Source organism: Dipodomys spectabilis, unplaced genomic scaffold, assembly GCF_019054845.1.
Source record: "Dipodomys spectabilis isolate Male_0828 unplaced genomic scaffold, ASM1905484v1 ptg000375l, whole genome shotgun sequence".
NCBI lineage: Eukaryota > Metazoa > Chordata > Mammalia > Rodentia > Heteromyidae > Dipodomys > Dipodomys spectabilis.
The window spans coordinates 79,414-95,644 of NW_024871052.1; the positions used below are offsets into that span (position 1 = coordinate 79,414).

The 16,231-nt window shown below is 47.7% G+C and overlaps 2 protein-coding genes across 2 annotated transcripts in view; both read left to right on the plus strand.

The window, feature by feature from the left end:
• LOC122096503 (SUMO-interacting motif-containing protein 1-like) lies at positions 1–15,827 on the plus strand. The gene is made up of 3 exons (XM_042667072.1): positions 1–129; positions 14,494–15,410; positions 15,515–15,827. Exons 1-3 carry the CDS (start codon positions 1–3, stop codon positions 15,825–15,827), a joined length of 1,359 nt encoding a protein of 452 aa, XP_042523006.1.
• Positions 15,769–16,231, plus strand: part of Simc1 (SUMO interacting motifs containing 1) — a 20,524-nt gene continuing 20,061 nt past the window's right edge. The window contains exon 1 of the mRNA XM_042667099.1: positions 15,769–16,137. Within this exon, the coding sequence (XP_042523033.1) occupies positions 15,850–16,137 (288 nt within the window). The 5' untranslated portion in view covers positions 15,769–15,849. The remainder of the gene's footprint in view (positions 16,138–16,231) is intronic.

The window sequence follows — 16,231 nt, forward strand, 5'->3', positions numbered from 1 at the left end:
ATGGAAGACTTCATCGTGATTTCCGACGACAGCGGTTCCGAGAGCTCGGGCAGCGCCCGCTCGGGCCGGGCACGGAGGCTCCGCCGGGCCCTGTCCCGGACCCCGGGCGCGCTGCCCCGCCGCACGGTGGTGAGTGACCGGGCGGGGAGGAGACGGGGCGAGCCGGGGGGGGGGGTCACCGCGCCCCCCCCTCACGCACCCCCCCCCCGCCCTCCGGCGCCTCACGGTTGCCGCCGCTTCCCGCCTCGCCGGCCTCTGAGGCCTCGAGGAGCGCGGCGGGCGGGCGGGCGGGGGGGGGGGGGCGCCCCGCCCCCAGCGGGGCCGCGGGGGTCCCCACCCTGCCGAGCACATGGACGCCGTTCCCGGGGGTGGGGGGGGGCTGCGTGGGGAGGAGGAGGGGGGGAGCCTGGCCGGGCTGGATGACCCCCCCCCACCGACCCCCCCCCCCCGATCCTTGGCGGGAGGACGGAGGTGCAGGAATCGGGGGGCGGGGGGGGCCTCCTGGGAGCCCAGCCAGGGCCTCCCGCCGCCGCCCGGACCTCAAGTCCAGGCGGCGGGGACGGCGCGTTAATTGTTTGGCCGCGGTGGTGGGCGCAGATGTGACGGGGAGGGGGGGGGGGAAGGGGGGAGGTAACTGGAGCCCCCCCCCCATGCCCCCCCCCACCATCACCACCACCCCCCCCCCCCCCCCGCCGGCTCGGGCTGCAGCAAACGCCAGGAAGCGCGGGCCCTGAGCCTGGGCCTCTTGCCCAGCCTGGGGAATCGATCGTGGAGAGCAAAGGAGGGCGATTTCTGTCGCTTTGCCCCTCCTCTGGTAACCAGGCCCTGAGGAAGTGGGGTCCCCCCCTCCCCCGAATGGAGGGGGGTGGCGGGGTGTGGGGGGGGTGGAGGAGGAGGAGACAGACCTGCACTCTTCTCTTTCTCCCCTCAGGCCCCTGCATCTTTTTGTCCTTGTATCTGAATGGGTGAATCAGATAGCCGTGCTATCCTGGTCTTTTCCAGAATTCTCCACAGATATTTAATGACACCCCCTGCCTATGGTCTAGCGGTGTGTTAGGGACCCCTAACGTAATACAGAACACATCCATGGCCGTTCCCTGTCATCCAAGGTGATATATTCAACAAGTAGTAATTGAGTGTCCTCTCAGAAGGGTGGGAGGTGGGAAGCTGTCCCCATTTTAAAAAACCAAAAAAAAGCAATAGCAGAAAACTTCCTGCAACCCCAGTCTCTCAAAGCCACATCCCAGAAATAGAAGAATAATTAAGCTAAACCAGGCCCTGATGGCTCATGTCTGTAATCCTAACTACTCAGGAAGATGAGTTCTGAGGACCAGGTGGTGGTTGGAAGCTAGCCCAGGCAGAAAAGTCCTTGAAACTCTTATCTCCAGTTAACCAGCAAAACAAAAAAAACAGGGCAGGAGTGGAGGTGTGGCTCAAGTAGTAAAGCTCCAGCCTTGAATGGAAAAAGTCAAGGGAGAGAGTTGAGGCTCTGAGTTCAAACCGCAGGACACACACACACACACACACACACACACACACACACACACACACGAGTAATCAAGCTGATGTTATGTGTATAGACCTTAATAGTTTTAAGGAAAACACCCCACTTCTATGCAAATACTCCTTTGAGAAGGGTGCTGGTATCTGTTTCCCCAGTTCAACTTTCCAGAATGTGCTCAGGCCTGAAAGTCTCCTCTGTGAACTATTTCCTTTTGGTTCCCAGGTATGGTGATAGGTGATCTCTGGGATGAATGTCATACAAAACTCCTTCATGGAAGCTAGCCACCAGTAAGTGCACACCTGTAATCCTAGCTACTCAGGAGGCTGAGATCTAAAGCTCATCACTGGAAGCCAGCCTGGGCAGAAAAGTCTATGAGACTCTTCATCTCCAGTGAACCAACAAAAAGCCAGAAGTGGAGCTGTGGCCCAAGTGGTAGAGCACTTGCCTTGAACACAAAACCTCAAGAGTACACCTAGGCCTTGAGTTCAAACCCCAGTATTGGGGAAGGAAGGAAGAGCAAAGGACAAATTCCTGTCCACTTGGGAAGTAAACAGATAAACATACAATCAATGCGTGTAAAATAGAAAAATCATACTTGCCACCTTTTCAGAAAATGATGCAATAAAACTAGAGACCAGCAATAAAATCTGAACAAAAGAAATTGAACTACTAGGTCAGAAGTAGCATAATTATTTCAAGATCAGCATCTAACAGCACCAGACCCCAGGTGCAAAGGTTACTGCTTTTTAATTTTTGAATTTAAGGTATTTAAGTGGTGATTAGGCTTTGTGAGAATAAAGGGAGAAGGAAGGCTGAAGCTAAAATAGTCACAGCTTGGAAGCAAGAAAATCAAATAGATTGAATGAATAATACAGAAATTCCTCTGAAGTTTTGCTTAGTTTCCCCAATGGTAGTCAATTGCAAAATAATAGTATGATGTCACATGGTTATTGACATCAATATAACGTGCTATTTCCCCAGCTTGTATGTAGAGATAGATACACACACGAGTTTCATTCATTGTTACCACCTGTGTTTGCTTGTGTATCTATTAGTACAATTGAGATTGTAAGCCAGGTGCCAATGGCTCATGCCTCTTAAGCTATTCAGGAGACTGAGCCCAGACATGCAAATCTGTGAAACTCTTACCTCCATATAACCAGGTACCAGACAGAAGTTGAAGGTGTGGCTTAAGTGGTAGAGCACCAGTTTTGAGGAGAAAAAATCCAGGCAAGAGCTCAAGGCCCTGAGTTCAAGTCTCAGTACTGGCAACTTGATAAAGCTCTTATATAGAGTTCTTAGGAATAGTTTTTCATTTGTCTACAGTAAATACTCAAGAGCTTGTGTACTAGGTCTTATTATACTTGTGTTTACTTTCTCTAGAAACTACAAAAGTTTCCTTGGGCTGGAGGCATGGCTCAGTTGGTAGAACACTAGCCAATAAGCAAAAGTGGCAGGTTCGAGTTCGAGTCCCTGTGTTGGACCAAAAGGAAAAGAGTTTCCTTGAGTTACTGTTTTATGTAGGAATATCAAATATTGATTATCGACGGTACATTAGTAATTCACTAATCAATATTTGATATCCTACTGGGTGTTGGTGGCTTACGCCTGTCATCCTAGCTACTCAGGAGGCCCGAGATCCAAGGATCACAGTTCAGAGCCAGCCTACACAAGAAAGTCCATGAGGCTCTTTATCTCCAGCAAACTACTCAGAAAAAGCCGGAAGTGGCTTTGTGGCTCAAGCTGGAGAGCAAAAAAAGTTCAGAGCCAGGCAGGCCCAGGCTCTGAATTCAAGCCCTAGGACCAGCACCAAATATATATATGATTTTTATACTTGTTTTTAGCCAATCCTGTAGGTGTTTGGTGGTAATCTCATTGTGGTTGTCACTTGCATGTCTTTTTTTTATTAATAAGTTTTTTTATTGTGAAAATACTGTACCGAGGGGTTACAATTACATGAGTAAGGTCCCTTGCATTTCTTTAACGGCTAATAATTTGTGTACATCTCAGTGAAATGTCTGTCTACATATTTTGCTTATTTTCTAGTTGCATTGTTTTGTGGTAGGGTTGTTGTTTTGATCTTTCTAGCTGTTACATTATAAGAAGTCTATATCCTGCTTACTAGTCCTTTGTTGGCTATGTGACTTGCAAATACTTCTTTCCCCCTGTAGCATGTCTTGTCTTCCTCCTCACAAAACCCTTCATAGAGCAAAAGCTTTTTATCAGGTTTTATTTCTTCAGCTAGTGCTTTGGGTATTATCCAAAACCTCTGCATAGACCTAAAGAGGCTCTCCTGTATATTTTCTCTTGTTTCTTCTGTAAAAAGTTCTGTAGTAGAGCTAGACCTGGTAGCGCATATCTTTAATCCCAGTACTCTGCAGACAGGAGCAAGGCATTTTAAGGCCAGCTAGGCTATTCTGACATATTCAAGACCAACTTAAGCTGCATAGCAAGATCCAGTAGAGAGAAAAAAAGGCGGGAGGGGGAACAAAGAGAAAACTAAGGGCTGATTCAGTGGTAGAGCACTTGCCTAGTATTTCACAAGATATGTCCATGGGGCAGACATAAATGGTGTGAACACAAGGTACACACATGAAACAAGAAGAAATCTCTTGGTCCAAACCTAGAAGAAATGACACCCATTCTACACAACTTCCTACAAAAGAATTTTTGTACATAAACATTTTTCACCTCATAAAATGAAATGAGGGCTGGGAAGGTGGCTCAGTGGTAGAGCGCTTGCCTTGCATGCTCAAGGCCCTGGGTTCGATTCCTCAGCACCACATAAGCAAAAAGAAAAAAGCCGGAAGTGGCGCTGTGGCTCAAGTGGTAGAGCGCTCGTCTTGAGCTGAAGAGCTGAGGGACAGCGCCCAGGCCCAGAGTTCAGGCCCCATGACCGGACCCAAAAGAATAAATAAATAAAAATAAAATGAAATGAATAAATACCATTATAACAATACCAAAGACAGCACACACATTAAAAAAAAAAAAAACAGCAAAACTATACAACAATATCTCTCATAAACACTGGCAGAAAAATCTTCCACCAAGTGGAATTTATCCCAAGAATTCCAAGCTGGTTCAATATATGAAGATCAATTAATGTAACCCATCATATTAACAGTCCTAAGAAGAAAAGCTACACAGTAATGTCTGTTGACTCAGAAGGCATATTTGACAAAAGCTAAAGCCCAGTCATGGTTTAAAATTAACAACAGTAAGCCGGGCGCTGGTGGCTCACGCCTGTCACCCTAGCTACTCAGGAGGCTGAGATCTGAGGATCGAGGTTCAAAGCCAGCCTGGGCAGGAAAGACTGTGAGACTCCTATCTCCAATAAACCACCAGAAAACCAGAAGTGGCGCTGTAGCTCAAGTGGTAGAGCGCTCGCCTTGAGCTGAAGAGCTGAGGGACAGCGCCCAGGCCCAGAGTTCAAGCCCCACGACCGACAAAAAATAAATAAATAAATAAAATAAAATTAACAACAGTGGCTTATCCCTGTAATTCCTGCTATTCAGGAAGCTGAGATGTGAGGAACATGATTTGAAGCCAGCCCAGGCAAGAAAAGTCCATGAGACTCTTATCTCCAGTCAATCACCAAAAGACCAGAAGTAGAGCTGTGGCTCAAGTGGTAGAGTGCTAGCTTTGAGAAAAAGAAAAACAAAAACTCTCAGGGACATTACCTAGGCCCTGAGTTCAAGTGCTGGTACTGGCACTAGAAGGAAAAAAGAAAAAGAAAAAAGAAACACTAAAAATAGGAAGGAGTTTCCTCAGGCTAGAACAATCTAATAAGCGCTGATCTTTGTTCAGGATGGGCTAGAAATCTCTTCTTGGTTGAGACAATAAAGAAAGGAATGGAATAAAAGACATAAAAGCCGGGTGCTGGTGGCTCACACCTATAATCCTAGCTACTCAGGAAGCTGAGATCTCAGGATCTCCGTTCAAAGCCAGCCCAGGCAGGAAAATGCATGAGACTCTTTATCTCCAATGAACACCAGAAAACCGGAAGTGGCGCTGTGGCTCAAGTAGGTAGAGCACTTGCCTTGAACTGAGGAGCTGAGGGACAGCGCCCAGGCCCAGAGTTCAAGCCCCACTGTTGACAAAAACAGAGATACAGATTGGAAAGGGAAAATAAAATCGACTTCCAGATGACATGATTGTGAAGAAAAGGAAAATATCAAATAATGAAGTACTGAAGAGGTAGGAGACCAACAAAGTAGTGAGTTTAGCAAATCTGTCATAGTTCTTTCTATATGGTAGCAATAGATAATGTCAAAACTTAAAATACAATACCATTTATAATTTAATGTATAGGTATGGGTGTTACAAAATACGTATAGAATCGACATGCTGAAAGCTGTATTTTCCCCAAAAGAAATCATAAATAATTGGAGGTACATACTACATTCATGGCTAGGTAGACTCATTTTAACTTTTCGTTGTTATTGTTTGTGTTGGTACTGGGGCTTGAACTCACCACCTGGATGATGTCTGTGAGCTTTTTTGCTCAAGGCTGGGGCTCTACCACTTGAGCCACAGCTCCACTTCTGGCTTTTTGCTGATTAATTGGAGATAAGCGGCTCACTAACTTTCCTACCTGGGCTGGCTTTGAACTGTGATCCTCAAATCTCAGCCTCTTGAGTTAGAATGACAGGAGTGAACCATCAGCACCCGATTTAGATTTAACTTCCACGGTACTTCATAAATTGTGGGTAAGCTGCTTCCTGGGAACTAGAGTAGCCAAAACTATTTTGAAAAAGAATATAGTTAGCCAAATGAAAGTATTTTTACTTTTTTTTTTCTGGTCATGGGACTTGAACTCTGGGCCTGGGCGCTGTCCCTCAGCTCTTCAGCTCAAGGCGAGTGCTCTACCACTTGAGCCACAGCACCACTTCCAGTTTTCTAGTGGTTTATTGGAGATAAGAGTCTCATGGAGTTTCCTGCCCGGGCTGGCTTTGAACCGTGATCCTTGGATCTCAGCCTCTTGAATAGCTAGGATTACAGGTATGAACCACCAGTGCCCCGCTACTTTTTAGGATCTACTGTTTAACTATAATAATTAAGACAGTGAAGTTCTTGAAGAGGCTGACACTAGGAAAGATCTTTTTTTGCTTGTTTCCTTTTTTTAGTTTGCTCCACCCCCAGGTTCTTTGCGCATGTTCAGGAAGTGTTCTCCGTCCGTGCTACATCCCCAGCCCAGAATTGACACACTTATCAATGAGATGAAAATGTACCTCAAAATAGACACACACAGTAGAACCAATTGATTTTTCACAAAGGTGTAAAAGTGTCTTTCCATTCAGCGGAAGAAATTTGGTGATTTCAATGGGTAAAGTTGGAATAATTGGACATTTGAAAGCAAAAAGGCAAAAATCTTGACATAAACTTCACACCTTTCATCAAAATGAACTCAGAATACATCAGAGGGTGTGTGTGTGTGTGTGTGTGTGTGTGTGTGTGTGTGTGTGTGTGTGTGTGTGTGTGTGTGTGTGTGTGTGTGTGTGTGTGTGTGTGTGTGTGTGTGTGTGTGTGTGTGTGTTAGTAACCGAGGCTTGAACTCAGGGTTTAGGCACTGTCCCTGAGTTTTTTCACTCAAGTCTGGCATTCTGCCACTTGAGCCACAGCTCCACTTCTGGCTATTTACTGGTTAGAATTGGAGATAAGAGTCTTGTGGATTTGCCAATCTAGGCCGGCTTCAAGTTGCAGTCCTTAGAACTCAACCTCCTGAGTAGTTAGGGTGACAGGTGTGAGCTATCAGTGCCTGGCCAAACTATACAACTCTTAGAAAATGTAAGTAAAAATTTTCGTGGCCAAACGTTAAGCACAGAGGTCTTCACTGTGATGCCAAGGGCATAATCCATAAAAGAAAAACAGAATACGATAAATTAGCTTTCATGGAAAGGGACGATTTTGCTCTGCAGCATTCTTTGTTTAGAAAATAAAAAGAACAAACAAGGAGAAAAGACATAAATAACATCTGACTTAAGATTTGTATGCAGATTATAGGAAGAACACTCTAACCTTAATAGGAAGAAAACAAACAATGACACCAGCAAATGCTGGCAAAGGGTGTGGAGAAACTGGATCGAATTATTGGTGAAATGGAAAGGGTACAGCCACTCTGAAAAACATTGGCAATTCCTCAGGAAAATAAACATAAACCTACCATACAACCACGCAGGACTTTTCTAGGCATATGCCCAAGAGACTTGAAAATGTGATGTTCACACAGGGACTTGTAAGTAGTATTCATAATAGTCAAGTGAAATGCTCCCAGCCACTGAAAATGAACATGTATCTTAATAGTGTCTCCATCTAAAAAGAAATGTAAGAGCTGGGTGCTGGTGGCTTATATCTGTCATCCTAGCTACTCAGGAGGCTGAGATCTGAGGATCGGGGTTCAAAGCCAGCCTGGGCAGGAAAGTCCATGAGACTCTGATCTCCAATGAACCACCAGAAATCCAGAAGTGGTAATGTGACTCTAGAGCTAGAGCACTTGCCTTGAGCTAAAGAGCTACAGCCCCACGACCAACCCCCCCCAAAAAATGAAAACTGCAGTACTAATACATATCACAACATAGATGGCTCTTGAAAACATGCTACATTAAAAAAAAAAAAAAACCAGATGCACATTGGATGCTTCCATTTATAAAAATGCACATAACGGGCAAACCAATAAATAGACAAATAGCACAAACAAAGTCAGATTTGTATAATAGCTATATGATTTGCTGTCCAGTTAGAATTATCTTTATGGATCTAAGGCTCTATGTGGGTACCCTATAAATCTATACAGTAAATGTATTGCTTCCTGTCCCCTACTCATAACTAACTGCCCCCACAAGCATCAGAGACAGAACCTATGTGGGAACTTTATTCAGGGAAGGAGTAATAGATTTAAGGTGCGGGGCTTAGAACAGAGACAGAAGGATAATAAGCATTCCCAGTTCTTAATTGTGGCTTGTGGAAGAGCGTAATGGGTAGAAAGCCTCAAGTATCCCTATTGTTTTCAATTTGGTCACATGGAAATTCCATCAAGTTTCCTCCCAAAATTCAGTCTCTTGATATGTCTTTTTTTTTCCCCCCTCCAGTCCTGGGGCTTGAACTGAGGGCCTGGGCGCTGTCCCTAAGCTTCTTTTGCTCAAGGCTAGCACTCTACCCCTTGAGCCACAGCGCCACTTCCAGCTTTTTCTGTGTCTCTGGTACTGAGGAATCGAACCCAGGATTCATTCATGGTAGGCCAGCACTCTACCACTAAACCGCCTTCCCAGCCCTCTTGACATGTCTTGAGTTTTTTGCCTTGTGTCTGCCCCTGTGGCAGATACTGGTAATATAGGCACTCATGGGAAACATGAGCAACAGACTAAGTTTTCCTATTCTCTGGGCTGGCAGGAATGAGCAGAAATCTGCTAGGAGAACAATGAAACCCAAAGCCATAACCAAAGCTGGAATGGTAAGCAGCAAACCTTACCCCCTACACCATCCACAAGAGATGAGCCTTGGACCAGCTTTGTGCTGGTACAGCCCAGCCCGAGACTTCCAGAACTCCACAGAGAAGTATTGAGCCATTTGAGCTTCAGGGTGTGTGTGTGTGTGTGTGTGTGTCTGTCTGTCTGTCTGTCTGTCTCCTGGGCCTTGAACTCAGGGCCTGGGCACAGTCCCTGAGCTTCAGGGTGTGTGTGTGTGTGTGTGTGTGTGTGTGTGTGTGTGTGTGTGTGTGTGTGTGTGTGTGTGTGTGTGTGTGTGTGTGTGTGTGTGTGTGCCTGAGCTTCAGGGTGTGTGTGTGTGTGTGTCTCCTGGGCCTTGAACTCAGGGCCTGGGCACAGTCCCTGAGCTTCAGGGTGTGTGTGTGTGTGTGTGTGTGTGTGTGTGTGTGTGTGTGTGTGTGTGTGTGTGTGTGTGTGTGTGTGTGTGTGTGTGTGTGTGTCCTGGACTTGAACTCAGGGCCTGAGCACAGTCCCTGAGCTTCAGGTGTGTGTGTGTGTGTGTGTGTGTGTGTGTGTGTGTGTGTGTGTGTGTGTGTGTGTGTGTGTGTGTGTGTGTGTGTGTCCTGGACTTGAACTCAGGGCCTGGGCACAGTCCCTGAGCTTCAGGGTGTGTGTGTGTGTGTGTGTGTGTGTGTGTGTGTGTGTGTGTGTGTGTCCTGGACTTGAACTCAGGGCCTGAGCACAGTCCCTGAGCTTTTTTTGCTCAAGGCTAATGCTCTACCACTTGAGCCACAGCTCCACTTCTGACTTTGGTTTTTTAGCCATTAGTTGGAGATAAGAATCTCATAGACTTTCTTGCCTGGGCTGCCTTCGGACCATACTCCTTAGATCTCAGCCTCCTGAGTAGCTCAGATTACAGGCACTGGTGAGGCACCAGCACCTGGCTTCTTTAGGTTTTGTTTGTGTCAGCCCTGGGGTTTGAACTCAGGGCCTGGGTGCTGTCCCTCAGTTCTTCAGCTCAAGGTGAGCACTCTACCACTTGAGCCACAGCACCACTTCCGGTTTTCTGGTGGTTCATGGAAGATCAGAGTCTCCCAGACCTTCCTTCTACGGGCTGGCTTTAACCACAACCCTCAGATCTCAGCCTCATTTAGGTGTTTTAGCCATAAGATTCATGTCACAGACTTGTTGTGAGGTATCTTGATCTGAAAACAGGGTTACTAGATGATCGAGGCCTGATCAGCTGCTGTGTCTCCCAGAGCAGGTGCCAAATTTTGGAAATCCCTGTCACCTACGCCTTCTTGCCCTCTGGCAATCCCACCATGACAATCAGAGAATGTGTAACTTGTAAGAGCTTAATTAGTATAATATGCAGTGGAAATGCAAATTAGTTAGGAACACTAAGAGAAGACACTAAGATTAGAGGGTAAATTGACAACTATTATTAGATCAAGTATATCCAGTTACTAGGTTTTATCCAAGAGAACCAGCAAGGCACCAAAGAGATGCAGGCCAGAAAAGGCTGGGAGTTTGGGAGCTCAGTACTAGAGTACTTACATGAGTACTAGAGTACTAGTACTAGCTCAGTACTAGAAACTTACATAAGTACTAGAGTACTTACCTAGCATGCATGAGGCCCTGGGTTTGATCCTCTGTCCTTCAAACACGACGACAATAAAAAGAATACAAAAAGAGGTGCAGCCAGGGGGTGGTGGCTCACTCATGTAATCCTAGCTGCTCAAGAGGCTGAAATCTGAAGATCACAGTTCCAAGCTCAGTCAGGAAAGTCTGAGACTCTTTATTTTCCAGTTAACCACCTAAAAGTGGTTCTAGGGGAAAGGTGTGTCTCAAGTGGTAGAGCACTAGCCTTGAGCAAAAAAAGCTTAGGGGACAGCACCCAGGGTTTGAGTTCAAGCTTTAGTAGCAGTGAAAATATAATAAAGTTGGCAGGGAGATGGCGTAGAGTTGAATAGAAGCTCATAATCATATAGTACATTATGAAGCAACCCAAAAGTATACGATTGGGATCTTAGAAGAACAGCAGGGAAAGGTTGTAAAAGAAAAAAATTTTTAAGTAGTTGTACAAAAGGGTTTCAATTCTACAAGTAAGATGACAAATACAGCACATCTTGATGAATATCACCCCTTTTCCCACTGTCCTCCATTTTCCCCCCATCCCTTCCATATGTAGAAAAATATTTCAAGGACAGTGACTGGAGTTTTCTTATCTTCAGTTGGAAAAATAACTACAGACAAGAGAAGTAGAACAGGGCTGGGAAGGTGGCTCAATGGTAGAGTGCTTGCCTTGCATGCTCAAGGCCCTGGGTTCGATTCCTCAGCACCACATAAGCAAAGAGAAAAAAGCCGGAAGTGGCACTGTGGCTCAAGTGGTAAAGCGCTAGCCTTGAGCTGAAGAGCTGAGGGACAGCGCCCAGGCCCAGAGTTCAGGCCCCACGACCGGACAATAAAAAAACAAAAAAGAAAAAAAAGAGAAGTAGAACAGACTCAAAGCACAACAAACGCCAAGAGAGCCAGACTTTCTCCAGAGAAAAATGTCACTAGGAAACATCGATGCAAATTAGCAGCCGACTTCCCATCAGACTAGAGGCCCAAAGTCATGGAATTGACATATTCCAATCATGGAAGAAAAGAGCTTTTTGGCCAAGAGTGTCAGGGGCTTGGTTCAAGTGGTTGAGCACCTGCCCACCATAGTGCAAGACCCTGAATCCAAGCCCCAGTACCACAGAAAGGGAGAGAAAGAAACTTTTTTTCCCCTCCAAGAGCTTATGTTTACCAAATTATCCTTCAAAAACAAGAGTAAAATCAAGGTATTTTAAAACGAGTAAATTGAAAGCAGTTTTTTCACTAGAACGCCTAAACTGCAGACATTTATCCCGATGGGAAATAGCTTCATGTGGAACGAAGAGCACCAGAATTTGCAAATATGTGTTAAAAACAAAGTGACAATTGTTGTCACTTCAGAATGTCTTTGAAAGACAACTTGCCTAAAACAAATATGGTGGTGCTGGTTTAGTGTTCACAATGTACACAGATATAATGCATAAGTGTATCTAAAACAATCACCGCAAAAATAGAAGATGAGGAGTAGGGTGAATGGAATTGTATTGGTGTGTGTGTGTATGTGTGTGTGTGTGTGTGTGTGTGGTTTTTTTTGTTTGTTTGTTTGTTTGTCGGTCGTGGGGCTTGAACTCTGGGCCTGGGCGCTGTCCCTCAGCTCTTCAGCTCAAGGCGAGCACTCTACCACTTGAGCCACAGTGCCACTTCCAGTTTTCTGGTAGTTTATTGGAGATAAGAGTCTCACGGACTTTTCCTGCCCAGGCTGGCTTGGAACCGTGATCCTCAGATCTCAGCCTCCTGAGTAGCTAGGATGACAGGCGTGAGCCACCAGCACCTGGCTATATGTATATTTTTTTGTGCCAGTCCTGGGGCTTGAACTCAGAGCCTGCGTTGTGTCCCTGACCCTTTTCGTCAAGGTTAGCACTCTACCAATTGCAGAGTTAAAACAATGATTGACAAAAACGAAATATAATTGCACGAGAAATTTGTCAAAAGGCAGAGATTGTCAGTCTGGACAAAACATGGAGGGACTCCTATGTATTGTTGAATGAGATGCACTATTTATATAAAATGCGCTTGGAATACAAAGACTCAAATTTGTGGAAAGCGAACAGATAGAAATATAGTGTGTAACATGCATGAGAAATTTGGAGTGACTGTGGAGACATCAAAACAACTGGAGAGGGAGGGCTGGGAAGGTGGCTCAGTGGTAGAGCGCTTGCCTTGCATGCCTGAGGCCCTGGGTTCGATTTCCTCAGCACCACATAAGCAAAAAGGGGGAAAAAAGCCGGAAGTGGCGCTGTGGCTCAGATGGTAGAGCGCTAGCCTTGAGCTGAAGAGCTGAGGGACAGCGCCCAGGCCCAGAGTTCAGGCCCCACGACCGGACCCAAAAAAAGAAATAAAAAGTCTGGGACTTGCCTATGCAGGCTGGTTTTGAACCATGATCCTCAGATCTCAGCCTCCTGAGTAGCTAGGATGACAGGCGTGAGCCACCAGCGCCAGACTAGGCCCTCACAGAGAAAGAACATGAATCCCGTTCTGTCTGTCTGCTACTTAGCTGTTGAAACCTTAGGTAAATAACCTTCCCGTGTGTGTGTGTGTGTGTGTGTGTGTGTGTGTGTGTGTGTGTGTGTGTGTGTGTGTGTGTGTGTGTGTGTGTGTGTGTGTGTGTGTGTGTGTGTGTGTGTGTAATGGAGATTATGCCATGGTACTGAGAACGAGTAAGATCACACATGGAAACACCCAACACATTCTTTTTTTTGGGGGGGTCTGGTCGTGGGGCCAGAACTCTGGACCTGGGCGCTGTCCCTCAGCTCTTCAGCTCAAGGCTAGCGCTCTACCACTTGAGCCACAGCGCCACTTCCGGCTTTTTTCTTCTGTGGTGCTGAGGAATCGAACCCAGGGCCTCGAGCATGCAAGGCAAGTGCTCTACCACTGAACCACCTTCCCAGCCCACACCCAACACATTCTTTGCACACAAGTCCTCTTACATTTGCTTACCTTCCTGTCTGGCGTCTGGTCTAGGCCGTCTAGTGTATTTGCTTTCCCACACATCAGTTGTGGCCTAACACTCGTGGCTGTCAACTGCGGCTGAGAGCTGAGGATTGTGGTTCCAAATCAGCCTGGGCAGGAAAGTCCATGAGACTCATCTCTAATTACCACCAAAAAGTTGGAAGTAGAGGTGTGGCTCAAGTGGTAGAGTGCTAGCCTGGAGCAAAAGGGCAAAGGGACAGCACCAAGGCCCTGAGTTCAAGCCCCATTACTGGTAGCAAAAAAATAAATAAAAAAATTAAAAGCTTGAGGTTGAGATCCCTTATAATTCCCTGTTCTCCTTTGATCAGAATAAATTTCCCACTGCATTCCTGCTTACCCATATCAAGACGGTAAAGAAATCAGCTGTTTGGGGCTGGGAAGGTGGCTCAGTGGTAGAGCGCTTGCCTGGCATGCATAAGGCCCTGGGTTCCATTCCTCAGCACCACATAAGCAGAAAAAACAGAAGTGGCGCTGTGGCTCAAGTGGTAGAGCGCTCGCCTTGAGCTGAAGAGCTGAGAGACAGCGCCCAGGCCCAGAGTTCAAGCCCCACAACTGACAAACTAAAGAAATTAGCTGTTATTACAGAGTATTACTAATGTTTATGTAGGTAAGATGTGCAGATTGTCTAAGAAGTAAACATCCTCTAAAGCTAGACTGTCATTCTTCACAGATAATGACATTCTTCTTCTTTTTTGTTACTGGGGCTTAAACTCAGGGCCCCGTCCCCTGCCCCCTTAGCTTTTTCCACTCAAGGCTGGTGCTGTACTACTTGAGCCACAGCTCCACTTTCAACTTTTTGCTGGTTCATTGGCAATAAGAGTCTCCCAGACTTGTCCTGCCCCCGGGCTGGCTTCGATCCGTGTGATCCTCAGATTTCAGCTTCCTGAGTAGCTGAGATTACAGGCGTGAGCTCCTCTGCTCATCTTCTAACTCCTCTCCCAAATTCTTCCGCAGGACTTCATTGATTTAACTAGAGAACCCAGACCAAGGGCCAAGGACCGCAACGGACACTGCGTGATCGATCTTACCACCGGCGAGGAAGAAAGTAGACCCATTGCCACCTTCGATCTGACTTCAGACCCTGTTGCTCCCTCCCAGAAGGAGCCAGACAGCCTTCAGACATGCGCCAGCAAAGAGGTGACAGAAAGCCAGGTGGACAGAAGTTCTCGGCCTCCAACCCGGAGAGTGATGAACAGCACCCCGCTGCGCTCGGACACGGAGGGAAGCATCTATGAAGGAGCGATCCGGCAGGACTCAACCTACCCGGGGCAGCCGAATGGCCGCTCAACCACGTTCCGAGGTGATCTCAGCTTCTTGGCCAACCTACAGCTGTCTTCGTTCTCCCCCATAAGCAGTAGCAACAGTAACCATGAGAGGGCGCCCTTACCATGCCCACAGCGGGATGTGCCTTGTCCACTACCAGCCCTGCCGTGCCCCCTGAGAACTTCCCCGTGCCCCCCACAAGCCTGCGCCTATCCCCCCCGGCCTTCCTCGTGTCCCCCTCGAGCCTTGTCCTGCCCATCAGAGACCGTGCTGGGCCAAACTCAGGCTCTGTCTCAGCCGCTTCAAGGAGGAGCGCCATGTGCTCTACAGCCAGTGCCCGGCGCCCTGCAGAACGCACTGTGCTCTCTGCAGAATGCGCCATGCTCTCTGCAGAATGCGCCATGCTCTCTGCAGAATGCGCCATGCTCTCTGCAGAACATACCATGCTCTCAGAATGTGCCACCCGCTCCGCAGAACCTGCCCTGTGCCCTGCAGAAGGTACCTGGCCCCCCCCAGAAGGTACCACCCTCCCCCCAGAATGTCCCCCGCTCCCCGCAGAACGTGCCACCCCCTCCTCAGAATGTGCCCTGCGCCCGGCCGAATGCACCGTGTGCTCCTCAGATTATTTCTCACCCACCCCAAGATTTGTCCTGGCCTCCACACCCCCCGAGCACACCGCAAGACTGTCCGGGTCTACCTCCGCATCTGCCAGGCCCGCCTCCACACCGATCATACCCAGCCACGCCACCCAGGCCACAGGCTCTGGGAGACACGCCACCATCGTCAGGAGACACGCCACCATCGTCAGGAGACGTTCCCCGCTTACCAGATGTGCCATCGGGAGTTGGATCACAGCTACCAGGAGCTATACCACAGCCACCAGCAACCATACCACAGCCACCAGCAACCATCCCACAGCCACCAAGCAACCACACATCGCCGCCCCCAGCAAACACGTCACGGTCCCTGAGACCTGGGCCACAGTTAGCAGGCCACCTATCCCGCCTACCACCAGATCAGAGTGATATCCTGAGTCGTGACACTCCTATGGACATCTCCACCCCCTCCTCTCCCAGCTGCTCCCCCATGCCGCCGTCTCCACAGCCAGAAGCTCCCTTAGTGAAAGTCCCCTGGCTTCAGGTCACACCGACCGCAGCTCCAAAAGACCTAAGACCATCAGAGCCTACCAACGCCAAGTCTGCGCAGGTGCAACCGCGAGTCCCACAGGGCGGGGCGTTCAACAGGCCCTGCCTACACAGGCTCAAGTACTTCCTGCGCCCTCCCGTCCATCACCTCTTCTTCCAGACACTAATCCCTGATAAAGACACCCGGGAGGTGAGCCGACACTTCTCCCCTCCAGGGATTAAGTGTCCTTTCCGTATGCCTCACTAAGGTTCCTTTAACCTGGGGTCCATGCCTGAGAGAACTG